This window comes from Aotus nancymaae, unplaced genomic scaffold (genome assembly GCF_030222135.1).
Source record: "Aotus nancymaae isolate 86718 unplaced genomic scaffold, 86718_ANA_hifiasm-v0.15.2.pri h1tg000014l, whole genome shotgun sequence".
NCBI classification, from domain to species: Eukaryota; Metazoa; Chordata; class Mammalia; order Primates; family Aotidae; genus Aotus; species Aotus nancymaae.
The window spans coordinates 7,682,259-7,710,086 of record NW_026988425.1 but is presented as its reverse complement, the minus strand read 5'-3'; the positions used below and the strand labels follow the sequence as shown (position 1 = coordinate 7,710,086).

General features: G+C 39.2%; 1 protein-coding gene across 1 annotated transcript in view; it reads right to left on the bottom strand.

Annotated features, from left to right (window-relative positions):
* The window catches only part of MTRR (5-methyltetrahydrofolate-homocysteine methyltransferase reductase), a 28,981-nt gene extending 1,627 nt beyond the window's left edge, over nucleotides 1-27,354 (bottom strand). Inside the window, exons 1-14 of the mRNA XM_064375853.1 lie at nucleotides 27,102-27,354; nucleotides 26,326-26,479; nucleotides 22,805-22,958; nucleotides 21,145-21,262; nucleotides 18,221-18,587; nucleotides 13,455-13,574; nucleotides 11,157-11,310; nucleotides 10,323-10,411; nucleotides 7,893-8,073; nucleotides 5,846-5,888; nucleotides 4,648-4,834; nucleotides 1,749-1,867; nucleotides 636-728; nucleotides 345-527 (exon numbers count right to left, since the gene is read on the bottom strand). Of these exons, the coding sequence (XP_064231923.1) occupies nucleotides 345-527; nucleotides 636-728; nucleotides 1,749-1,867; nucleotides 4,648-4,834; nucleotides 5,846-5,888; nucleotides 7,893-8,073; nucleotides 10,323-10,411; nucleotides 11,157-11,310; nucleotides 13,455-13,574; nucleotides 18,221-18,587; nucleotides 21,145-21,262; nucleotides 22,805-22,958; nucleotides 26,326-26,479; nucleotides 27,102-27,181 (2,042 nt within the window). The 5' untranslated portion in view covers nucleotides 27,182-27,354. The remainder of the gene's footprint in view (nucleotides 1-344; nucleotides 528-635; nucleotides 729-1,748; nucleotides 1,868-4,647; nucleotides 4,835-5,845; nucleotides 5,889-7,892; nucleotides 8,074-10,322; nucleotides 10,412-11,156; nucleotides 11,311-13,454; nucleotides 13,575-18,220; nucleotides 18,588-21,144; nucleotides 21,263-22,804; nucleotides 22,959-26,325; nucleotides 26,480-27,101) is intronic.
* Between the last annotated feature and the right edge of the window lie 474 nt (nucleotides 27,355-27,828).

The following is a 27,828-nucleotide window of genomic DNA, read 5'->3' as shown; positions in this document are numbered from 1 at the left end:
TAGAGTTAGTAACAGACACCTTTACTGAGGAGTTAGTATGTGCCAGGTCCTTTTGAAGTGCTTCTATATCTTAATTCTTCAGAGGCTAGAAACAGGTATGTAAAATGGTACCAAGAGTGGACAATGCAGGCATTAACTTTCACCACTATTTCCCTGATAATAACAACTTCTGGGCTATTAAATATGTCAAAATCATTTCAGAACTTCTGTGTCTATTCCTGTACTTAAGAATCATGTCTTTCCCCTGCATATCTAGATTACTGGCTTCTCAGTCCTTTGTTTCTTCTACAGACATCACCAGTGGCCCTCTCCTACCTGACCTGGGCAGCATGATGACTACTCACCCACACACGTAAATACAGCCGTTCTCATGGAGGAGGATTCTCACCACCTGCTTGCCATGAAGCTGGATGTTGTCTTGCACATACTTTGCTGGGGCTTCCTCTTCCCCAACAGGAGCATCTCTTGAGAAGGAAACCTTTAGATGAGTTAAGATCCCATGCTTAAGGAAATGTCTGAGTTCTTTTCTGAAATATAATATACAACAGATCACTAAAAAGTTGTCAAGTTGAAAAAGTCTGAGAATTAAAACTGTACACTCAGTGGTTGAGTGCAATACTGGAACTGTACAGTACCTGAATAGATAATCCCTATCCTTATGCCGGCAGCCAAAAAACAACCACATTGCTCCAAAATTTCCATCTGGGTGTTGTTCTTGGAGTTTCTCTCTAAGTAGAAAAAAAAGTTTAGGTGTGTGATATAAAAAATACGTAAAACCAATCTCTTTCATTAGGAACTACCACCGACAAACTCGGATACATTTGTAAAATCCATCTCTGCAGTTGAACATTCAGTCATTTAATTCACATTTTACTCTCCACAGGCAGTCATGGCCACTCCAGCAGACACTAGGCAAGTGTGTGGAGAAGTGGCTACATAAGACACACACAAAATGAGGACAATTCAAAGTATTACACTGAGAGAGTGAAATCGAGAGGATGTAGAAATCAAGAGAGAGTTCTACATTCAATAATGTTAATAGCAATTTAATGAATAAATGAATTCTTAACATGGAAAAGTGGCACAGGGCTGGTAAAATGTGCAAAGTGTCTATGAAATGATGAACACACCGATGAGAGAGACATCTGTGACTATGCTTTTGCTTCCTTAAGGAAAAAATTAAAATGAAACAAAATAACTGTCTGGAGCACAGGACTGTACTATCTGAGGAACAGTACCTTAGACTTGCTCATTACTTCACAATTATAAACGGAAGTATGATTTTATTTACTTATTTCATATCAAATACTTCTGATAAAAAGTTACACTTATTAATATTCTGTTGAAACTTACTGATGTTTGAGTTTAATGTTGAAACTTTTACTATAATTGGATCTGTTACTACCAATTTTTTCCAATTAAGGGATAGATACAACAGCTGTGTATATCATCACAGTACGAAGGTATGCCCAACATGTGTCCCCAACTATATATGCTATAAACCAGTGTAGCTGAATAAATAAAAACTCAAAGTGCCACAGGAAAAAAGGGAGTTCTAGGACAAAGCAAAACTTCTATATTGTGTGTTTACTTTTCCCGTGGTGACAAATTATGTTATTACACATGGAATAATAATTTTTTAAATAAAAATTTTACAATCAAAGTCCGATTATCCTAAAAATGACTAAATGAAAAAAAAAAAGGCTACTCAGGAATGCATTTTCCCATTAGCCAAAAAAAGAACATACCTATGTTGTAGGAACCCAATAAACGGTGCTATGCCAGTTCCTGGGCCCACCATTATGATGGGGATTGAGGGGTCATTTGGCAAGTGGAAAGAATTTGTTGTTCGAGGACAGATGGAGATCTGAAATATTAAACCAAATGTGGTAAGTATGAAAGAAAACTGAGGCAAGAGCATATAACCAAGATGATCTTTGCTAAATAAATCAGAAAGGGCAAATTCCCATCAAAGAAACATCACTAAATAGCAGCATTTGATTTTATTGAAACCATGAGAACATTTGTCACTACAGAAAGAAATTTGTCTTTCAAATTTTTCTTTTCTATTCAAATAAAAAATGCTTTAAAAAACGACAGGTATCATGTCTTTAGGTAGAACACTAAATAGGTAATAATCAAATCAAGTTTCTTGGTCCATGGGTAAGACCTGCTTTCTAGGCGGCAGCCAATAGCATATATTATGGAGAGATTTACCCTAAATGTGAAGATACGATTCTTCATGTTTGTAGACGAGGGCCAATAAAGATCAGTAACACAATGAGGTTGAACATTTTTAAATAAATATCAGGCACCTTAAAAAGAAATTAAGGGGCTACTCCAAATATTCTAAATAATGGTGTTGTATTTGCTATTCTGGGTCCAATATTACCAAGAATTATCTTTGTTATAACTAAATATCTTTAACAAAAAGATTTTGTTAAAAAATTCCAGTTTCACTGTCATATGCAAAAGTCATACTGAGTGATACAAGGTTTAAGAATGACAGGACTCCCCTCCACCTTGCATGGTGGTGTAACTGTATACATTTTAACTATTAATTCAAGGACAACTGTAGGAAGTAATAAGAGTTTGAACACCACACCTTTTAAAGGAAGGAATGGCAGAGCTGTGTCTCATTACTGCTCTTACTTGGGAATGAAATTAGTTAACATTACATTAGCCTTATTTGCTTCATTCATTTAACAGATTTACTGAAAGTATTCACTGTGACAGGCATTAGGGATACAGAAATGAACAAAACAACACTCCTGTCTTTATGGAACCTACATTCTAGTGGGAGGAAAAGAAAATAAACACACACATTATCATGTATATCCACAGAATGATAGGTAATGACTTCCTAATGTCTTAGGAAGCAAAATTACAGAGGGTAAGGAAATGACGAGTGTGGCAGTGAGCTGCTCATTCAAACACCAATGTCAAACCATGAGACCTTTGACCACGATCTGAATCAAGTGAGTTAGCCATGCCAGAGCAGGCTCTGGCAGAAAAGAAAAAACATGTGCAAAGGTCCTGAGACAACAGCACACTTTCTAGGTTCGGGAGCTTTCTTCCTCGAAGGCTGCGGGCTGGCTGTGGTGCTGCTTCACTTGGGGTCTATGTGGAGAGAGTATCATGGCAGATGGGAAGAGGAAGAGAGCCAAGCCATGCCATGCCAGCAGGGTTAGTGCTCCAGCTCAGATGTGGCAGATGCACACAGTCAGGCTGAACATCAGTGGCAGGGTTAATCTGTGAACAACTGTACTATCTGCCACAGTAGGGCAGGGCGCGTGATAGGTCTTGCAAAGGTCAACATTCTCTATAATTTGTAATAAATCATGGCACTACTAAACACAGGCAATTTCAGATAGTTTTAAATTATATTCTTGATATCTGCACTTCTAGTGCATACAGATTGGACAGTCAATAAAAATTTGTTAAAATGGGGAAGGAAGGAGGAAAAGAGGGAGGGAGGAAAGACGGAGCAGGTGAAAGGCACTCATGCTTAGTGTTTATGATACATGATAAACATACATTGTTTTTAATGTTCTGAAGATCATCTGCTATCTTTATACAATCACCAAGTGACATATACGTTTATATCAGTACTGTAATACTTCTTCTCAAAAAAGAAACAGCTTCTGTAAGGTTCCTAATATTTTGATGTATAATGAATATATGATGTTTAATGAACACAGTAAAGTATTTCTCTGTTCCAGGCAGCAGATTTGAAAAATTTCAAGTTAAAGGGCAATTTCAAGCAGCAATCATCCCTTAACCTCTCAAGTATATCCCAGGAACCTTTTAATTCTAATAACTTTAAAAAACCAAACTGGTCCTAAGACAACACTCCAAGTGAATCACTGATTTCTTCAATACCAGGAAGAATAAGGACTTTATGATAAAGCCTGAAATGTTGCTTTATTTCAACCATTCTTCTGGGCAAGAAGGCACAACTTTAAATTGTTCCCTATACACGTGGTCTTGAAATTCTGCTGAGTGCTGTATCAAAACATAAAAAGGTGTCACTAAGTCCCGGTGTAAATGTGTCCATAATCTGTTCAGAAAATCATATAGCCCTTTACTCCTAGGTGCTGCAAAAGTATTTACCACCATAATGTCTTCTCAGTAATAGCACAAATTCAGATATCACACACCACAGATAAAAAAGGAGAGAAACAGGGATGCGGGAATCCTACTAGCCAAAATTGGACAATATAAAATTAATCTTTAGTTGCCATCAGACTCTCAATGTAGAACTATTTATTGGAGAAGCAGGATACAGCTTCAATATAAAATGAGACTGTCTCTCATTACCCCCTTAAATACTTGCTGGACTCTTCTCTACTCCTCCCTTGGCCAATGTACCAAGAATATCTACAGAAAAGGTCTTCTTTTCCATGAACAGGACAAGCAAAAACCATACAACATAAAATTCATGCTTTACACATTCAAAAAATACATACACTAATTAAAGAGTATATGGAAGTAAACAGTTTTCTGCTCTTCCAATAGAGATTTTAAAATTTAAGAATAGCATACATTTTCTTATGACAGTAATGAAAGATGTGGGCGAGGCAACATTGGTTTTTCTAATCCAACAAAGAGTATGAGTTCACAATGCTGAAGTTAAGGTGCTAGTACCTTAGGAGCCAAGACTTGCCTGCTGTCTTCATGGGACGCATATGTGTCTGGCTGAAGAAGTGAGGCAACCAACGAGGCCAGCCAGCCTGTACACACTCCCGTCCGCACAACCTCTGCTGTGGCGGTAGACAGAAATTCCACAATGTTGAAGATGAAATGAAGCTTCCCTGGGTGAAATAAACTTGAGCTGCAAAGATACACAGACAAGTTTCGAACTTGGTATCAGTACTACTACACATATGGGTCAAACTAAACCTTTTTTTACTCAATTTAGAAATATTTCCTTACAGGCTCTAATCTACCTTCTAAATCCTCATAGAGGAAAGCCATTATTATGTAATTAAAACCTGCCCCCAACCCTCATACTCTCACATTTGGTGGTATCATTCAAGAAAGTTTCCAATTTTATTTGCTCGCGCTAGGACTAGATAAGATTTATAAAAACTAATATGTTCTAACTATCTTCATGTAAAAGACTCATTCACTCAATATGTATTATAAACGTTTTACCAGGCGAAGGAATAGGGATAAATTCTAACAAATATCCATATATTATCTACTGGTAAAATGATAAAACTTGAAAGTAACTGAAGTATACACCCAGAAAAGAGAAAACTAAAAATTCAAAGTAAAAACATCTTTAAAAGACATTCCTACAAAAACATATTTCTTTTCCCATTACAGGGTAAATAATGCGAAAGATCTCAAATTCATTCTTAATTCCTTTTTCAACCAAAAGAATAGTGCACCTTCTTGTAATATTACTGAAAGGCAAAACAGAGAGCCAGATGGGAAAATGGTAGAGGCTGTGCAATGAAACAAAGGCCAGAGGGAGAATCCTATAAGCCAGTGCTCATCAAATGTTTTACAGTGGAACTTTTCTGTCTCCCCTCCCTTCCACAGCCGCTCAGTGAAGGTGGCTGGGCACATCAACAGAGAAGCATGTGGAGGAGCCTGAGACTCTCCTTAGTGGGGAAACACAGTGCTGGGCTGTGGGGAGCCACCCAAGATGGTAAAATCTATGAAGTCCCAGAGGACAGGAGCTCTGTGATTCTTCTGCTTCATTATGCCTGGTACTGTCTTCCATAAATCAGGTAAGTTTTCACTGAATAAATTAGTAAACTAAGGATTTGGAAGCCTGAGTGCCCTAAGATTTTAGAAAAATGATGCTACATATTATGTGAATAAATATTAGTACCTTGCACATGAATATGGTCTGGGTTGGAGTTTAGGAAGATGTTCTAGAAAAAAAATAAAAGAAGCAGCTATTAGTTCACTACTACTGAACATAACCTTACCGAAAAGATAAAAAAACAGTAATAATCCAAAGGCCTAAATTTATCCATGTCTTATTTAGAACACTCAAAACAAAACATGTCCTAGTTTTAAATCTTATTTAAGAGCATGTATAAACTATATGTGTTCAAGTAAAATATTACTATTTTTTTCCTTCAATTCCTCAAGTTAAAAACCAGATATGAAGCATTTCCTTATTCTTAAATCAGGATTTCTACTCATGTGCTAGATTTTTAAAGCTAAGGCTCCTAGGAGCGGGTCCATGAGTAGGCTTCGGAGGTGGGCAACTCAGCAAGCCCTTACTTGGTTTGTGCAGTTTTCTGCAGGAAGGTGTCCAGTTTTCAGATTTAAAATAAAGTCATGATCCCAAAAACATTAAAGGCTACTCTTTTAAGAATTACTGAAAATACTTAGGCTTGAATTATTTTCCATCTTACATTTATATAATTAAAGTGTTTGGCTTTTAAAAAATTATCAGAACATTCAGTGATTTCAAAATACACGGGTATTCTTTCAAAAGCAGGTTAAGGAATCTATATTTAAATATCTAACTGTCCACTAATAAACTTTGAAATGTTTATGTTTTGGTATGTTTTACTTTTAGCAGTTATTTAATTGAAAATTTGAAAAAGTCTATTTGCTTGACTTAATATTAAACTTTAGATATTTTAATTTTCTTGAAGAAATTAGAAAATAATATAATTCTTTATAAATCCCAATGACTTTAATTTTTTAATACAACTATGTATTAAGTGGTATTGTTATAAACATTCTAAAAGGTAACAAAAAAATCTACAAAAATAACTGAACTGAATTGGTATATGATAAGAGAACTTTCCAATATTACTTAGAACTCCCCACCCTGTGTTCTGTCATCCTAATCCTGCTGACAGTTCTCGGAAACTTCACTGAAGAGGGAGAGAGGGCCAGCCTGAGGACAGGATGGCGAGAAGAGCAGCCACATTCAGCAACATAGTCTTACCATTTTGGGGAGGTCCTACGTGGAAAGAACACTAAGAAAAAGGAGGAGAAATCAGGACCTGGCTTGCAAAGGAAGATGCCTATAATTGTACTGGGTATCAAAAAGGATCTTGCTGGCCTAACCGTAAAAAGGACAATACACAATTTGGTGTCACCAAAGACAAATGCAAATGTTAAAGGCATGACTTCTTATCACTATGGGAAAGATGATAAAATTACAAGCACAGAAAAGTAATAAAGGCTTCAAAGTCCTACAAAACTCTTAGTCTTCGCCCCTAGCAAGCATTTCCAATCCTTTCCTGAGAGGCAGAAAGACCCCGTGACACTGACTACTCACAGTGCTGAAGTCTTTTCTGTTGGAGTATGAGAACTAAAAGAGTCAGTCTGGGCAAAAAAAAAGGGGTTACCTTTCATCTGAAATGTGATGGTTCTCTGCCTGGCAGTACCCTGATTATGTCAACTTGTACTGGTATGACACAGTCCCCTGAAGGACCCTCGATCTGGACTTGCTCACATGGGGGCATTTCTGCATACAGAGCACAGACTGGATCAACCTCTATCAACTAAATATGATGTCCCTTATCTTTGAAAAAGATAACTTTTTAATGAAAAGCTCATTTTTAGACATTTAGCTAAACAACCTTTCTGAAAAAAATAGTTAAATTACAAAAGATGGTCAATTCTGAGCCAAAAAAAAAGAATTACAACTGACTATATTAAGAGAGAAAATGATAGTGACACTGCTGGAAGACAAAAGAGGAAATCAAAAGTTTGGAAGGGGAATTCTGTGACTTCTAGAAGGCAGCACAGACGTCATAGCAATCACCACCATTCATTTAGATGTATTCTCACTATGCACAGAATACAAAGGGTAAGATAAGAGCAGTAAACTTTCTTTACTACAGAAAGGTGGTTCACCTATCAGTGCAAGAACAGCCACCACGGTGCTTGTGAAAGTGACTACTCACCGAGCAGGAGATTGAGCGGTGGCTGGCAAGAAGGGAAAGCGAGGAGGAGATCCAACAAGCAGGCACAGGCGTCGCGCACAAAGCGGTTATAATCGGCTGCCCCTTGTTTACTGCACAGCTCCTGTAGCCTGCGCTTTTCAGCACTGTCACTGGTATAGTCCACAAGGGCTCGCAAAAATGCCTACAAAAAGGAGGCCACCTTAAATTATGACACACTCTGTGGGCAGAGCTATTAGAATATTCAGTTAAGTGTCTGCCTGGGGATGCACCCAATTACCCAAGAAAAAATAAGAAAGCCACTAGGAGTTGTTGCCAGGAGGATGGAATTTAATTTACCATTTGCTTTAATGTTAACCTCTTAGAAAAATTCCACAATAAATAAAAATAATAAAATTCTGAATTCCAAATCTCAAAGTCCAAACTCTTGGACAAAACATCAAACTTGCTAATAAAAACGTTTTACTTCAATGCAATTACAAGCTATTAATTACATGCATACATAGCTTATTTCTCAAGGGCTCTTTAGGAACAAAGCACTTCAGTAATTATCTGCATCAAACGTTACGTGAAATGCTAATGGGTATCACTACTGTAAATTCTTGGCTCAAATGATTGTGTCCTGGACTGCCTTAACAGGCAGACAAAATCACTGTTCCCAAAGGAGTCACCGGTTTCCAAAAGCTTGGCTGAAGAATTTCTGTCTAAAATACCCAGACACTAACAAATGACACATGTTCCTCCAAGTGTTAAACTCAATGTTGAACAAAAACAAGGACTCAGGAAAGGCTGCTGAATGCACACCCCAAATCTCTGCATAGACCTTTGGCAAGATAATAAAAAATCTACCAATAACACTTTGTAAATTCTAAAGCTAATACAATCTCCTAAATTAAAAGCTAAAACAGTGACAGTTTTAAATCCTTGCTTTATTCACTCTAAAACAACAAAAACTTTATGGTACTAAAACAGGAAATACTGCACTATTTTTGGAGAACAAGCTGACAAACCTGACAAACATTACTACAATTTAAACTGTAAATATTTTTAAAACAGCAATTCTACTCCAAGGAATTTGTTTTACAAATATATTTCAAGTAAATGTACAAAGATTAATACAGTACAAGAATGTTTGCCTAGCTTTCTTAATGGTGAAAAAGCAAAAATGACTCATTGTCCATAATTACATCAACAAATTATGGCATATCTATAGTAACCATTAAAACTCTTTCCATCCTGAAATATACAGATACTTGATTTATTAAATAAAAAGGGCAAGTTATAGAACAATGCATGTAATACGGGCCCCCATTTTTTTCCCTCCGGAAAACAAAATTCAAGTGTTAACTCTGAGAGTTTGATTATAAAATACTTTGGTTTCCTGGGTTATTTATTTCTATATCCAAAATTTTTCCAATGAGCATACTATTTAAAAAAAAGAAAGAAAGAAAAAAGACACACACAGACACACACACTTTACACAAATTTTAAAGCAGAGCTGAACCAAAATTGTGACTTAATCAGTAAGCTGTCATCAAAGTAAATTAATTCTAAATTTACTCAAATTACATCTCTAGCTGATGACCAGGAAAGGAAGATGGAAAAAAAATTATGTATGTGTCTATGTGTATTTAGAGAGAGCTGAGCCTCTCTCTAAAGCAGTTTACTCACCCCAGACTAGAAATGCAATAAACATATTAATAAAATGACACAAAAATCACACTGGGGAGATGATGGTCTAATTACAACACTCTTAAGCTCATGACAATACAAGTGTGGCAAGGCACAAGTGAAAAATTTTATCCACTAATAGCCACTTCAGGGAACTGGCTAGAAATCAGTTTACAAGTAGTTTTAAAAAACAGTTCCTGGTACAATACTGACATCTAGTGGATTGTTCTACCTCCAAGTTTATGTAAAAATTGATTCTTACCTACCAAAACCCGTCCATTTCTCCTGAAGCATTCTGCTACAGCAATAAATAGTTATGTAGTATTACACAAAGGAGAGCTTAACAACTGTAGCAAGTGGCAAGTGCTGGTGGGGAGAATCCTAAGCTCTCATTAGCTTTCTGTCACCAGTTAAAGAAGCAGCAGTGATGTGTAGCTGGGTAACACAAGGTCAACCGCAGTCACCTCCATGGCTGTGGAATGTGCTACACAGTTAATGACTAGTAAAAATAAGACTAAGAAAAAGCCCTATTTAAACAATCTCATTTCAATAGAAAACAAAAATTTTAATGCAAATACAACATAAAAAGATTTGTGTATGATAGTTATGACAGCACATACCCTTGGGAACTAATATTAAAAATGTGCTAAGAAAATCATATTTTTTAACACTGCAAAGGGCAGATTCTAGATTTATTTAATCAATCCTAAACAAGCTAAGCATATTTTAAAATAGTTACCTGAAGAAGACAGAGAAAAATACCTTTTTAGGAATTGCTCGTATTTCAAGACACCAGGTAAAAATGAACTGGAGAGAACACCTCGCAGGTATATGCTGGGGTAAGGCAGCTCCTTTTCAGGGAAAGACAGGAAAGGGGTCCATGACATAGAAGATAAAGAATAAAATATTTTACACTCCCCAAAACACAATTACTAAAGTACTCTACAGCGCATCAAAGTGCAATACAACTTGTGGCAATGTTTATTCAGCCAAAAAAATTTCCCGAAATGAATATAGTAAAAAAACCTCTACCTTACAAAAAAGATAAAAATAATATAAATTCAAGATAGGCCAAATAAAAGAAAGGAAAATTACTGAAAATTAAGGAACAAAAAGCTAAAGTGATAGCAAAGCTCCATTAGCATTATTCTCAAAAAAACATTTAGGGTCAAGATTCTAAGCAAATAACTAATATATTTATATTTTGAAAAATAACTTCTCAATTATGGACAAAGCAATTATTTTATATAATAAATAAGCAGTAAGAAATATACTATGAGAAGTAAACAAATAGGAAAATTTTGTAAAAGAACCTAGCCCAATGCTTCTCAAAATCTACATTTACACTCACTTTTCATGTCCACAAATGTCCAATAATCAGAACATCCATTATCTTTGTATTTAGTATAATTAACATAAAAGTTAAGAAACCAGCAATACCAGTGCACACCTGTGTTCCTGGACCCTGACACTGAGCTAAGCCCCAGCCATCTGTGCGGCCACCACACAGGACACTGATCCTTAGAGGCACACTCTCACCATAAGCTCCAGTCCTCTGGCCCACAACACCCAAACATCACAGCATCAGGGCTGTACCTTTCTTCTTTGTGTCTGCCTTTACTTTCAAAAGGACACAGTGCTCTCTTTTATCTTCAAGCTTCAGTCTTTGGAGAAGGCTTTGTACCTCAGAATCACTGTTAGGACATATCACACTGAAGGCATCTCCAGGCTGATAGGAAAAATCTGTTTTCTAGAGAAGAACCAAAATGAAAAAAATCCAACAACTCCATTGTATGTGTTACATACTTTAAGCTGTAGGGTAACAAAAATATAGTTTACATTATATTGTGAGTTTAATATATGAACTCAGAAAGAAAATAATTCTAATTCCAAAAAAAAACTTTGTTTTAACAAATAAGCCCAACTAACCAAATGAATGTACTTTCATTACTAGCAAGTACTATTAAAAAGAAATCTGGTAGTCATCCAGTGTTTTGCCTTTTATCATTGCATACTTAATGAATGGAAGTCAGACCTCCCTCGTTCTCACAAAGTAAGGGCCTATGGTGTTTTAAACAACCCATGTAAATATAAAAATCCATCTTACAAAAACATACATGCGCACACACACAAAAACGTACATTATGACTGAAAGAAACTAATTATGATCAAATGATTGGCTTTCAATTTTCTTCTCCTTACTTTCCTCTTTTCCTTTAGGGGGTAGGAAAGGATCTTTTTTCCTGACATATAAAACATTACACCATCTGGCTTGATACTGGTTGTAAGCAAACGTGGGCTGGAAAAGCCGCCACTTCCCAAGTCAAGTCTATTCCCAGGTCCATTGCCTCCAAGCCTCAGGGCAAAGCAGATGCAGGCTACGGCTCTGGGAAGGAGCCTCTCACGACACAAGCTCACATTTCTTACTGGCAAGGGAGACAGACTGGACTAAGCACAGACCAACCCTTGCCTCTTTATGACAAAAATGCAAAATACCAGAATAAAAAATATTTTAGTCTACATAGTATTAATACTTATGGACGCAAAACCATCTATTTTTGACACATTGTATTTCTTTTTTCTGTTAGGAAGTTCAATTAAATCTATAGACAGCCTTAATGTGCCCTTGCTTTTCTGAAAAAAACAACCCACTTAACCTCTAAAGACTTTCATAAAATAAAGGGTTTGAGCTAAATATCTTTGAAGAGGTACTCAGCACTAGTTTTAGGATTATCAATCAGTTTCTTAACAGCAGGGTGTGGAGGGTGGGAAGGGGGCCCACGGACGGGGCACACAGAGGCATATCCCACACTAAAACTGTATGTAAATGTTTCCATAATACAGTTGGACCTCCATATCCTTAGGTTCTCCATCCTCAGACTCAACCAACCCTGGATGGAAAATATTTGGGAGGCAAAAAACAGTAAAAAATAACAATAAAAATAATGTAAAATTTATAACACAGTATAGCAACTACTTACATTGTGTTAGACTGAAAGTAATCCAGGGACAAAGTATAGGGGAGGATGTACACAGGTTATATACAAATACATTTTACATAAGGGACTTGAGCTTTGAGGATTTTGGTATCTGAAAGAGGTCTTGGAACAAATCCTTCGAAGATACTGAAGGACAAGTGTAATTATTTTTCAGGAGAGTCCATAATTTTTTCTAGATTCTCAAAGAAATCAAAAGCACTGCTCTGAGGAATTAACCCTAATCTGACTGTCTAGGTTCTATTTTTCTTTTCTTTTTTTAAAAAACTGAGACAGGGTCTCACTCTGTCACCCACGCTGGAGTGCAGTGGCATAATCACAACCCACTATAGCCTCGACCTCCCAGGCTCAAGCAATCCTCCCACCTCAGCCTCCCAAGTAGCTGGGACTACAGGTGCATGCCACCAAGCCCAGCTACCATTGTATTTTTTTGTAGAGACAAGGTCTTCCCATGTTACCCTGGCTGATCTAGAGCTCCTGGGCTCAAGTGACTGCCTTCGGCCTCCCAAAGTGCTGGGATTATAGGGAGAGCCACCTCGCTTGGCCTTAGGCTCTATTTCTAATTACGTGGCTGACCTTAGGTGAACAGCTTCCTTTCCTGGACTTCGTATACATAAAATGCTGTTCTGATCCCATTATTCTTTCATGGCTTATTGAGTAAGGCAGAATCTCTATCCTCCCAGGCTGAATCTCCCGTAGCTATTCCTCATCCTAGCCCTTCCTTGAAGTGGAAAGAAAATAGAGGTGGAAAGAAAAAAATTATGGGTCAGGAATAAAATGGCGAGATGTCCTGTCAGAGACCTCTCGTTCTTCTGAGCATATATAACCAAGCATCACACAACTCTTTCTGCACATCTTGACAATATGACTGTGTTGAGAAATAAATTTTGCAACTTACTGAAATGTCCAATTCTACCAGCAGAATGGTTTTTATGGCATCATTCGTAGTAAGCTGAACTGCCTTTGAAATTGGAACTTGAAAAATTGGATCTGCTGAAATCACAGATGCTTGGCTTTCCTACTTGAGAAACAAATGTGACAAAATATAAGTGCAATTTTCAATTATCCCCTTCTTTCACTTAGTGACTATGCAAGACCCATAGAGTCTTAACAAAATTTCCTGGCTACTTAGTATTCATTTCCAAAGTAAATGAGTGCAGACATATGAAGCTAGCTTTTCAGAAGAGAAGCTCAATCCCATTTCAAACCCTTTGTCTATTAGACATTATAATTTCCAAAATACACATAGAAAATACAAAATACTAGCATTTTCATGTAAAGATCTAGTAGTTTTCCTAACAAACTATGTAAAGGCAAACAGTATGTATGCAAATGTTTCAGGAAGGAGAGCTTAAAGGAAATGACAGATGTTTAAGGTTGCAACGTGTATGTGTAGATGGTCACAGGAACCCCCTAGTGTGGGGCGACACTGTTCATATGGCTGCTGAGCAACTGAAATGTGGCTAGTGTCACTAAGAAACCAAATTCTTAGTTTTAACAAATGTTCATTAATTTAAATTTAAGTAGCTATATGTGGCTAGCAGCCCCTGTACCGGATACAGTAGGTCTTGGAAAACTGCAAAAATACCAACTCTTTATACTACTCCCTATTCCTTTTCTACCTTAATATTCCTAAGTTTAAAAACAGAAAATATTTTTATCAATATTTCATCAGTTAATTCATTGTTGTTAAGTGGCCATATGGGAAAGCTGGGAATGAGGGTCAGTTCCGGGTGTCTGGGAACCATAATGTGGGGGCACTGAGATGTATCCCTAAGAAGACTGCCTTCTGCAAAGGCTGTGGCAGTGCTGACTAACTTCACCACCTGCAAGAACCACCTCAGCATTCTCAGGTCACACCTTGTCCTGGCCACACCTCCTTCAGAGGCAGCCCACATCCAGTATCTAATCAATGACTACAAAGGCCCAGCCTCTTTGTTCCAACTCAGGACAACTCCGAATAGCCACCAGCTCCAGAGAACCCTGTGGGATTGGCTGAAGCCTTTGTTGAGGCTGCACAGGAGTGTACCTTCTCACTGTGCCCAATCCTGCTTCCATCTCTCCACTCCAAAGATGCTGCCATCAAGAGGATGCCCTAAAAACATCTCACTGTTTCACTCCTGGGAACCAGCCTAGGACAGCCAGTGCCCAGGTAGCCTGGGAAAGATGCTAAAATGGAGTCTGGCGCTGGATCATCTTCCTGGCTGACAATGAGAACATCACACCAGAGAGAGCAGACAGATGGCATTGGCACACAGCAACAATGCAACTGTAAGTAGCAGGGAGAGCCAGTGGAAGCAAATGCATTAGCTTGCAAGATTCATCAGATGCTTGAGAACTATGCAGAAATAGAAGAGAAGACTGGTGGGACTTAGGGGGCTACTGCTAAACTTTACTCACACTTGAAAAAAATGCAAAAAGCTTAAATGATGAAGTCAACAATTAAGAATTAAGTATAAAAGCCAGGGAACATCCTCCAGAGCACAGAAGATGCAGTCATCTCATGCAGCCCACAACACCGAAGGCAGAGAAAGCCAAGGACTAACCAGGAATAAAATACTGAATACCCAGATTCCCTTAACTCTTTGAGCCTGCAGCTGTGGCCAGTCCTTCCCATTAAGAGTAGGAATCCCCTTCTTACATCTGGATGATGTCTGCCCACAACATATGCTTTAGCCTCCGTCACACCCCATCCCCTTTTCTGGTTGCTAGACTGACAACTGGGGTTGTCACGACACACTCAGCCACTGAAGCACTGGGCCAGCTAAAGAAGGTAAGGGACTAACCCCTAAGAAAGTATATGACAGAACACTATGCCCCCACGGGAGCCAGAAGAGTATGCACATGACAGACAGCTGAGGTCCTGGACTGAAGAGGGCAGGACACAGATGTAATAAATGGGTAGCCCACAAAGGCACTGGATCAATCCTTACAATGAAAAGAAATCAAGGAGGCATGTCAAGGGAGCTGTAGGCAGCTGCTCCAATAAAAACGATCCTCTGCCCTGTTTCCAGACCTGTGACCCACTGACTGTAGGAGAGAAGAGGTCCCTAGGGGAGGGACTGTGCGACACCAGAAACTGTTCTTGGAAATGGCTTTGGCAGCCCTTCTCCCAAAGGGGAAATGGACACTGGGCTAAGGGGAACACTCAGACATTTCAGAGTCTGTTAAGAAGGGGTTCAAATCAATGTTGTTACCCAGGGACCCAAGGCGTCAGGACAGCTCATCTATGACAGCAAGGCACATGGGGACTGGGTGTTAAATGGACTCCTGGTGCAGGACCTCCAGTGGCCACTCAGCAGCTGGCACAAGGCAACACTGAATTCTTGGCCTATGAGGTAAGACCTATCATAGTGAGGAAGGCCAAGAAGAAGATTCTGAATTTGATGCCATCCTCCTCCCCAACCACCAAGACAGAACATGAGAAACAAAATAGCATTCTGAGAGAAAAGACATCCTCAAAAAGCTGAGATACAGGGGATGGTATCTATCATATCTTCACTGAATTTACCAGTTTGATCTCTGCAAACACCATACAAATCCTGAGGAATGACACTCAACTACTGGAGACTCAAACAAGTAACAGGTCCGCTGTACCTCCACGCAAGCTGGTTTTCCTTGACAGAGTAGACTGACATGGCCTCAGGTACATGGACAATGGTTTAGTCAAAGTGCTGCTTCCCAACCCTATCCCTAAAAGAGGACCAGAAATAGTTCACTTGGAGTTGGAACAGACAATTACACCCCAGGGGTATAGTAAGTGCTGCCTGCTGTTATAAGAGTCTGAATAAATGTGGAACACCTGCAAAGCACCACACTAGCCTACTCTATCAGGGGCACTGTGCTATCCAGACCGAATGAGCAATGAGGAGTGGCCAGAACAGTCGAGTCTCTGGTAAGACCCATGCCCTACGCAATTAAAGGACCCGCAGTGTCAGCAAAATTTTTAGGGTTCAAACAGTTTGGTGCACGTCAGGACATCCCCTCCCAAGTAAAGGCCACACTAGTGCACCTTGAACCTCACTTCTCTAGAGAGAAGTAGAAGCACTGCTAAGTCTCTTTAGGATCTGTGGGTAGCACATTCCACATCTGGGAGGACTGCTTACACCAAATACCAGGTGACAGAAAAGGCTACCAGCTTTGCGTGGGGCCCAGAGTAGGAGAGGGCTCTACAGCAGGTCGCAGAGACAGTGATCAGTAACAGGTCCTGCCCCTGTACCGCACAACCCAGAAGACCCTCTGGTTATTGGAGGGAATACTTCCACAAGGGAGAAAGATGCCACATGGAGGGAGCTGACTGAGGCCTCTGCAGAGACTGCGTCGCAGCTCAGCTTCTCACCGTGCCCAATCCTGCTTCCATCCCCTCTGTGCCTCAAGGCAATGGTCCCAAGAGGATGCCCTACAAAACATTCCTTTTTTCCGCATTCTTTACTCTGTCTGTACATTAGTTTATGTTTATATTGTCTCCCTTGACTACTTCAGATTTGTTAAGTCTTTTAACTACATTACTAACAACTCAAGCCTATTTAATGACACTTTCTATTAAGAAAAAAACACACAAACTCTAAACGGATCTTCCTAACTTAAAACTACTAGTCAAATAGAGTACTCTCTATCCCCATTGCCATCAACTGACCCTGTGGCTCCCAGATGGGGCTACTTGCTGGTGCGTCACTGAACTCTGCTCCCACCAGTCCAGGCACATGTTGTGTCTGTTCCCAAACTAGACTGAGATACGCTTATTGCAATTATCTCACTTAAACAATTCACAAAATAATGAAGTACAAGTGCAAAAACAATAGCCCACAGTTGTTTATACACAAAATCACACTTATATGAAAGCTTTAGAAAGACACCATAAATGCTAAAAAAAACTGCTATCATACTAGGTGTTTACAAATAGTGCTAATATACTAGAAAGATGCTGCATCCAAATTATTTCTTAAATGTCCAAATCTGTCTTCGTTAAAAAATAGAAAACAAGAAACTAAACACAGTAATAGCTGCAGTAAGGGTGTAGTTTTTGTAAGAAAAGTCCACGTGGAACTCCAAACAGCCCCTCAACAGAAAGAGGGCTTAGCCCTGCATTAAAAGATTGGCTGCCCTGAAAACTTATTTTAAGCAGGTTAGGAAAGACTTCAGGGTGCCACACACTGACTGTGGGGAGAAGTTAGCTATCGTGCAACCTGATACTCAACTCACTGCCCACACAACTTACCACTGTTTGACTCATCTAAAATGAGAAACCAAGTTGTCATTTTTTTCCAAAATAATGATGAAACTAAGCTCTCAACTATTTACTTCATCAAATACAGAAATAATAATACAAGATCTTTTGTAATACCTGAGTGGGAAAATTTTGTCTGAAAGGGGCCAAAGGCCTTAGGCTTTGTACTTCATTATTTTGTAAATTGTTTAAGTGAGGTAACTGCAATAACCACTAACTCTGCCACTGTAGCTCAAAAGAGGTCACAGGCACTACCTAAATGAATCGGTATGGCTGTATTCCAGTAAAATCTATTTACAAAAGAAAGGAGATGGGCCACATTTGGCCAGTAAGCAATAGTTTCTTGATCTCTCTTCTAATGTGATAATAATAATAAACCCAAAGCAAACATCCATGATTAAATAACATCCATAGCATTAAAAAAAAAAATTGCTTACCTGGCCAAGAGACTCCTGCAGTTGTACCTGTAAATATTCTGGGGGTAAAGCAGGAATATTCAGAGAGGCTTCTGAGAGTGGGGATACTGAACGGGTAAGAGAGGACTCAAAGTCTTCAACTGAAACACTGGATTGACTGCTGTTCACTACATTTTGCTTCAAAACCTCAGGATCCTTTCTTCCTGAATCATCCAATCTCAGAAGCTCAACTTGTGATTCAACGTGTAGCAGCGCTGACTTCACAAGGTCTGTCCTTGAGGAGGCATGTGACGCTATCGGGAGTGCTCCACTTATCTGCTCTTGTCTAAAATGTTCTCTGAGGGCCGGCCAGAGTCCAGCAATCCATGGCTCCACCACAAGTTCTAAACTGGACAGTAGTAACAGAGGAAAAACAAAACAAATGCCTAAGTTCTCCATCTGAATGCAGAACAGGAGAACGGCAGTCTGTCCATCTGGCTAAGTATGCACTTGTTAGAAACGCTATGAAGACCATTAGGAATACAAAACATGCTTCATGATTAAGCTTTTAAAAGCTGGATATATTATGTGTTCATTAGCACTGTAGCTGAAAACCTATGAATATGTACACAGGTAAAAGAAATGAAGAGGGATATGAAGATATTCTAGTAATAAGATGATAAGGATAGAATTCCTCTTCACGTCCTAGAACTGGTAAACCTGAAGAAGATATAATTTTAAACAGGCATGCTAAATTCTGATAATGCTAACAGAACTTAACCAAAATCCAAGGCTATCATAATGCTGCAAACAATCATTCCATCAATCAAATACACCATTTTTTTTTTTTTTTGCCTAGCCAATTTACTGATATTTTTCCTACAGATTATCACCAAGAAATCACTATGGATTAATGCCAAGTTCTTGGTTAAATCAATAGTTAAAGCCTTTCTCTCAGTCCTAAACAATTTTTTTTCTTTTTTGGTAAAATTCCCACAGGAGAAAAAAAAAGCAATCATCCTTTGGGAAAGTTGAATTCAACATTAAACACATTTCATAAATGTGGCAGTCCACCTACTATTAACAAAGTATGATAACAACAGCACTCCCTGAACAGACAAGTTTAAGTAGAGTCAGTGGATAAGACCGTGTCAGGGCTGTGGAAATAACACGACTTTTAATCACAACTCAAAGGAGGTATCAATTAAATTCTAATTCATAAAGATAATGAGTATCCAGAGGAGGCACAGTTCAGACCTGTGTCTCATGACTCACGCTGTAATTTCATCATGTGGTACACAGCTCAAAATTCGGTTATACATTGTATCTGTCCTGAGGAGCCTTTGTGAAGACAAGTTTATAAAATTATAGGTTCAATAATAACAGCTGTTATTTAAAATGTCCCTCTCATAACTCAGAAATATTAAGGTGATAATATGCATAACCATTCACAGAGCTAGCATGAGTGAACTTTAGCAACTTTTATGTAGTAAATGAATGAATGTCATTTACTACATGACAGGCACTGTTCTAAGAGGACATGTATTAATCCATTTGATCCTCCTACGAAGCTTACACAGTAAATAGATTACTGTTGTCTATTGCATAGAGGCCAAAACCAAGGAACAAAAAGCTTAAGTAATTTGACCAAGGTCTCAGTTAGTAAGTGGGGGATCAAGGATTTGAACCCAGGTATTGGACTCAAGTGTGCATTCATAACTCATGTAGTATGGTGGTACATCAAGCAAGAATGTCTTGAAAATATCTTCATTTCAGAAAAAGAAAAATTCCAGTAAGGTAGTTAGGCTGAAAAATCTAAGCAGTGTGGTCTACTGAAATATACGGTCAAGAATTTTAATACCTACACCAATAAATCAACAGAGAAAATGAAAGCGATTGAAGAGAAGTGAAGTATAGATGAGGGATGGGCCTAACGGATGACATAAGCATTACATTAACAGTTAAACATAGCTCATACAAGACTAAGCATTTAATGTCACTGAGCTTCTGGCAGAAGAAAAAAGCTCAATATAAAGGTACAAAGCTAAAAGTGAATTCACAAGGAAATGTCACAGAGCTTTGTCACAATCAAGAATATGTGTGCTGGGGATATGGAAAAAACCCAGAGCATCACAGCTGAAGGGAAAGATGGAACAAGTGGGCACAGGGGTAAGTTCAGTGGAAATACAGCATGCCAAAAAGCAAGACATTTGTTGAATTTGTCATTTTCTCATAAACAGATTATTCAACACCGTGAGTGAAAATTAATACATGCACCTAGTGGAAAAAAATTCAAGGGTGTGTGCTGTTATCTGGCTTGTAACAGTTAAACGCTAAATACTTTATAGGACAATATCTGTAAGACCACTGAATAAACATATCAGGATGATTTGAAAGGTGGCACACCAGGTGAAATACTGAATTGTAAAAACAGTAACAAAAGTAATGAAAAGACAAAGTAAATGTCTGTATATGTCTGACTGGTATGCTGGCAAATGGCCATTCAGAGGCTAAGAGTGCGCCAAGCAATGCAGACTGCAGCGAAGGCCCATAGACCCATGTTCTCTAACAGTGAAGAGAGGCTCACTAGGCTCCCTCCATGTGAAGAGACCAATCTAATGGCTCCGTGTGCACAACAGAGAGAAGTGTATGCACTATTAAAGTCCCTAAAAAACGTGGTGATTTCTGCAAATACCTACACTGTTTAAAGATAACTGTACTAGCACCTGTTCTAACTCTTGCCATTAGCATACAGTGAGAAGGATGAAACAGACACAAAAGAAAATCAGCCAAACAGTTAAATCAAGCTCTGGCTGACTCTCATGGGTCCTAAAGCTAAAACAGCTAACGACAGTAAAACATGAGGAGAATTTCAGTGTTAAATGAAAAGCCAACATGTTTTATAAATTAACAAACTTTCATTGTGCAGACAGTTTACTGGAAGAAACAGAGAACACAGCCCTTACCCTACACAGTCATCTGCATGTCCAGTGTCATAGAAATGCCGGGCTCCAAGCTCTTGAAAGCGTTTATCAATTATCTTCCCCCCATTGCAAAAGTAGGTGTATTCTGAATTCCCGAGACCTAGAGTCCAAATACATAATTACTGCACAATAAGGTTTAAATGTAAGGACATAAAGAATAGGTAAATAAAATATCTAAAATAATACTATTCCATGTTCTTATGGATGGAGTTAATAACGTACAGCTTCACTTTTATTCTCCTTGAGTAATACCATGCATGCGGACAATTTTCTTTTACAACATAAAAGTACCAGAAATAATGAAACAAAATACTTATTGGCCACTGTTGGAAGAAAAGACTTCACATTTTCATCTCCATGACTATGTGTAAAAATATAGAAATCTTAAAACCAGGATTGGACAGGTTGCAAAACCACAGTATCTGTTATCTCTGAACTTTTGTGATACTGAGCAGGAGTCTGCCAACCACAGCTTCCGGGCCAAATCCCACCCACTGCCTTTCTTTGTAAATAAAGGTTTATTAAAAGACAGCCAAGTCCATTTGTGTACATATTATTTATAATAGCAGAGTTGAGCAGGCCTGCAAAACCTAAAATATTTACTATCTGGCCCTTTATAGATAGAGTTTACTGACTCCTGATACAGAGAAGTACGCCTGTCATATAAATAATCATAATAACAATGTGCTATAAATGTTTCTATGTTGGGGAAATTAAGAATTGCTTCTATGTCTCACGGTAAAAAATAAGCTTAAATTCCTCAGTTGTTTAGTCATCTCCATGTTCTTTCTCTACAACAGGGTGAGAAATGAGTGGTTCCATATATGGGCGTAACATTGACTAGAACAGTGGGATAGGCTTCTGTCTTTTCTCTATACTTTTTTTGAGAGATTTTCAAACACGTATGTATTCTCTCTTACCCTCTCCAAAAAATAATCCTCAAAGACAGGCCAATACAGGCACAAGTCAGGAATGCAGACCCTCAATTCCCCTCTGCTATCATATTGTGCTGATCTGATCCTTCTGATCCTTTAACATTTTTAAACTGTGCTTCAAAGAGTCCTAGGTCAGTTTTTCTTAACCTGGGATACATGTTAGAATCACCTAGGAGCTTTTAAAAATAACGATGCCAGGGCCCTACCTTGAAATAATGACATTGGAATCACTGGAGGTGGGCTTAAGTAATAGAATTTAATAAAAACTTCCCTAGCTAATCCTGATGCGTAGCTGGGGGATGAAAATCACCATTCTAGGAGAATAGTTCTTAAAGAAATTATCAAAACCACTTGGGAGTTTTTTGTTTTGTTTTGTTTTCCTAAACAAAGAAATGGCATGAGGGGTTGCTCCTTCACAGACTGTTTTAGTAGGAGTAGAATGAGGTCCAGCCACTATTATTCTGAAAATGTTTCATGGCTGCATCTGAAGTGTAGCTTTAATTAAAATGCTGCTCAAGAGGTTCTGCAGAGGTGTGGCTCTGGGGAAAGAGTCATAAAAGGTAGCACATTATATGCATTTATATATACTATATATACAATATTTACATTAAAAAGAAAACCTATATAATCACACTTCATAGTTTTGAAAAATAATCCAGATACCAGAGATAATAATAGTATAGCAAGATCAGAAGAGAGTCCATTACCCAATAACCCATATCGCAGGTGAGCAAAGAAATCAACCGGCAGTGTCTTGTTCTGTATTTCCTTAACAAACTTGCGGGCTGTGTCTGGTGGGTCTCCGGTGCCCGTGGTGGAAACCACAACAACGAGAGGAGCTGTTTCGGTTTTTAGGTCATACTACAAAACAAGGATATCAAGTCAAGGACCTAACACCACAGGCGTTTTTGATTTAACACAGCAGCAAAGCAATTACCTTAGTTTCCCGTCTTGTATTTCAATTTTCCTCCTTGCCAGGTTTTTTGAGATGTATGCCAGAGTGACCAACCCAATGACTAGGTGCTCTCAGCTTAATCAAGTTTCCCAATGCAGGATTTCATTCAAGGAAACCATGCATCTGATTTGTTGATGCTCAATCATCAAGAGGTTGGGAGGGGCCAGGCGCGGTGGCTCACGCCTGCAATCCCAGCACTTTGGGAGGCCTAGATGGGTGGATCACCTGAGGTCAGGAGTTCAAGTTCAAGAGGTTGGGAGGATTAACATGTCTTTCTCTTATGTGGTGTACCAGAGGCAGAGACCAGAAAGGCAGAGACAGGACCCATCCCAGGTTTTCATCTAATCTAGTCTTCTATTTTTAGAAAAATCAGAGGAAACAGGATATAGTCAACTCTTTGCAACTAAGTCATGGGCCAAATATTAACATGAGCTCTAATATGCAAGGCAAACCAGCCCTGCTAAGAGCCAATTATGAGGCAGCTAGGCACTGTGATGAGCTGCCGAGGAGCAGCAGCAGCTAACAGAGTGGAAACGTCTTTTCATAAGAAAGCAAAAAAAAAAAAGCAAGGAAAGAGATGTTAAAATGGGGATGGGGAGACTCAGAAATAAACAGAACGCATACATAAGCATTCAGGATTAACATGGCAAGACATGGAAGTAACAAGCAGAATACTGTGGTAAAGAAAGACAGCAATAAAAACACATCAGCTCTGAAATCTTCAGCAAAACATAAAACCAGCTATGTGTACTGCATGTGACACTAAGGCAGAGGGAAAACAGGGCATTTTAAAGCTGGGAAATTAAGAGTTACCCCTTCTAAATCAGGGACTTGGCTATCAAGAACCGCTCCTTATTCCCTCAGGTTTCTAGAGAGCTGAGAATATAATTAGCTGTAAGTCTAGTTATAAACTCTTACAAATCATGTTTCTTTATTCTTATTCTCATGTTAAGTTTAAATATTTCAAATAAAGCACTTCCCTATCCTACTTACGAAGACTCCACAAACTCTGCTGCCCGTGAACACCATCTAATTTGGCTCCAAATATTTCACTTTATTTTTCATGCTGGTAATAGAGTTAATGACTTGAGCTAACTTATTATCAAGGCATTTAATGCTTCCAAGAGTCTACACAGTTGTGTGTTAAACTCCGCATGCAGAGTTTGTATAAGTAATGTCAGTCGCTTTAAAAAGGACTATGTGAACTAGGAAGGAGATTAGATCATAAACAGCCAGAGAAACCACTCAATCAGGGAGGACAAACAGCATGACTAACTTGGTGTTAAAAAAAAAATTCACCATTCATCTGACTGTCAAACACCTGCTGATCAACTTACCAAGGTCAACCACAAGGGGCCAAATCAGGGCTAGTTTTGATACTGATGACTTTGGTTCTGTCCAAAGTAACAGACTCAGATTACATTTCATCATGTGGCACTGCGATGTGAATTTAAGTTACTGTAGAATGACAGGGCCTGCTGACTGGTGGTCTCGTCTGGGAAGCTCCCTTTTCTCTAGTGTCTACCTCCAGGGTCACCATGGCGGAGCTGCATAAAGGAACTAGGTGAGCCTCCTATGAGCTGGGTTTATAATTCACTTGAGCTGCACACAGCCTAGTATTCCGAACTAGAGTTTCAGGAAAGGCCAGAGGGGATTGTGTACTTGAGTGAGAGAATACTGGCAGGGCAGTCTCTTCTGGGTCAAAATGGCCAGGGGGAGACCTATGTTAATTCTAGCTAAATTGTAAGCTTGCTTGGTTCAGTGTACACTGAAGTTTATATACCAAACTAAACCATATTATTGGTGTGGTTAATTAGAAACCAAGCAGTAACAGAAGGCCTAAGGTGAAGACCATCTGAGAGCACAGGAACACTAGGGAACACCGCGGGGTGGTTGCAGAGCAGGCAATACTGCTCTGGTCCCATGAATGCCTTCTCAACATGGAGACTGCATGACAGTCTCATAAAGAGCGCTTATGCAAACATCTTTGAGAAGGGAGGCAACATCTGCTCACAAGATCTGGGAGGGTCTTTGCAGATGGGAGCTGGTGAGGAGAAAAGCCCTGCAGGGCAGAGATCAGGGAACGCCTCAGGCTCTGCCTAGGTTCTGGGAATGGAGTGATTTTAATTGCTCTATGTCCTCAACGCTAGGGAGATAAAAGCCCCCTGATGCATCAGGTGTGGTCATACTGTGGCTCCTCATAGGCTATACTTCTGATGTAGATGCACCCTGGTAATAATTAATGATAAACTCAGAGTACTAGTCTAGCATGTCTTAGAAGACTCTCAAGTGCTGTTAAATGCTCAGAGCACTAGTTTAGCATGTTTTAGAATGATCACAAGTGCTCCCTGCCCTTACCTACCCCATCACCCTCCCCTTCCATGCCCATAAAATCAATGAGATTATGCACATAATAAAAGTGTTTGGAGCCCAGAGCTGCAAACTCTGGCATTTCCCACTGTTGCATTGATCCCCTGGACCCATGCTGTAAATTCTGCTCTTATGTCTGTCTCTATTTCCTCAATCCCTCCTCACCACCGGGACTAAGGGCACCCTCGTACGGGGTTGGGGCTGGTACCCAACATCTCTGAAGTATTGAAGTGATCTGAACTGCTTAGTGGCTGGCACATCATCTTGTGGTATAAAGCCCCTGCCAACTGTTAACACCTGAATTGCCTGAAATAGTGTAATCTGGAGGTGGCAACCTAAATAAAAGAACACAGGATTGTAAAGTTGCATATACCCTAAGGTAGGAACTTCTGCAGAGACCGAACTTAACCAGTCCCCGAAGAAGCAGCCAAGTTTCGTCTAAATCCCAACACTACTACTTTAAATTCTACTTCACAAAAGAATCTAGGCAGTCTTTCATTAGGAGGAACTCTAACAGGAATGGCAAGGCTTCTTTTGGAGAAAAAAATGGGGCACTGAGATTCATGAGGCAGAAAGCACACCTGAGCACTCACACATCTCACTCGTTCTCAACAGCCACCCTGTGAAATAAACAAGGCATATGCTACTTCTGCCATTTATAGTTAAGGAGTTGCTACTTGCTTCAATTTTTGAGGCCATTTAGTATAATTCAGTTGCACACTTCTAAATTAAAAAAAAAAAAAAAGCTGCTGAAATCTTACCATACTATTGAACAAATAAATTTCTGTTAAAAAAAAACAAAGATTATCTGGTGGTATCTAGTGTCCTTTTCATAACCATCACTTCCCAACCAAAATTCTTCAAAGCACAAAACAGTAAAACCCACAGAGCAACGGCTCTCACCTTGTTGGACTCACTAATGCAGTGAAGATCTGCAGAAAATCCATGTGCCACTGCTTGCTCACATATCTCTTCTGCTATGGCCTTTGCCTGTCCCTGCTGTGTAGCATATAATAACAGAAACCTCCTCATAACTCCAAGACATGTAACAGTGAAACTGAAAAGGGGGGGGAAAAAGAGGGATCATCTTTTTAATGAAGTAGTAACAAACTGAAGGTATTAATTCTCCCTCAATCTTTAAGAAACTGCAACAATACACACACATATGGGTATGAAACAGTCTTTTAGCATGAATCTTAAATGAGCCTAAATAAGAATTCATCAAATTAAGGAGAGTATAGGAATGAAACTCTAATTCCATGGCTCGAAATCAGATGACCAGCTCGGAATTACTTGGGCTTGAATCTGTGGTTCGTTAAGTGCAACCCATTAAGGCAAGCTCCCCAAATGATCTTTACCACAGCCCCTTTACCCAAAATATGGGACTATTACCATCTATCTGAAAAAGGATGCAACACAGGCCAAGAACCTGAAAAAAGCTTAGGCCACAGTATCACTCACCAGTCTTAAATATCTGTTGCCTCTTTTTTTAAAAAAAAGTAAAAATTATATTCAAATGATAGGATTCTTGATTTCTATTTGATCCTAATATTAAACTAATCAAAGTACTAAAGGTAACTGAAGCACGTATTTTCTTTTGTTACTTAATGCAAATCGAAAATATGTGAGTGTATGGGCGTATAAATGCGACATGGTAAAAGCCCCATAAAACTGCATACCTCAACCATACCTCAGCTTTCCGTTGAAACTGCTCTCTGTAACCTTGATGTGACAGGCAAGCAGTCCAAACCCATGCCATCTTGGCCCCTGCGGCTTGTAATAAGTAACTAAGGTTTGTAATTTCCACCCTACCCAGGCAATGTGTAAACTAACGCTTATCTTGACTTCTGTGAACCACTTAAGTAACAATCGGAATGTCCTAAGTCCCCTGGCCCTCGGAATGTCCGGAGCCCCTCACACTCATCTCCGCCCAGGAGGTGATCTACAGAATCCACTGGCCCTCGGAATGTCTGAAGCCCCTCACCCCCACCCCCGCCCCTCACCCTCACCCTCACCCCCTGAGGTGGTTTATGGGTATAAAAGGTCTTGACATCCTCCTTTCGGGGCCACGGGTTGGAGAGACAGGAGTCCTCTGTGGCCGCCAGCAATAAAGACCCTGCAATTTGGCATACTTTTGTCTTGGTGTTGACTTTCTATGCTCGCTCCAGTACAATATACACATGCAAGCGCACACAAAGAATAAATACTTCCAATCCACTTAAACATTTTACTAACACACGTTTTTCCTGAAGAGATTAATAGTAGTAAAACAGCACAAACAGATTTTTTTTCCATACTCATCTAACGGCTAAAACTGGAGGGCTGTCAATTTGTAGAGACCGATTTAAACTGAAAACCAAGCCAAAATCTTGGTTTTTGGTGAATGAACCGCCCAGAACAGCACCG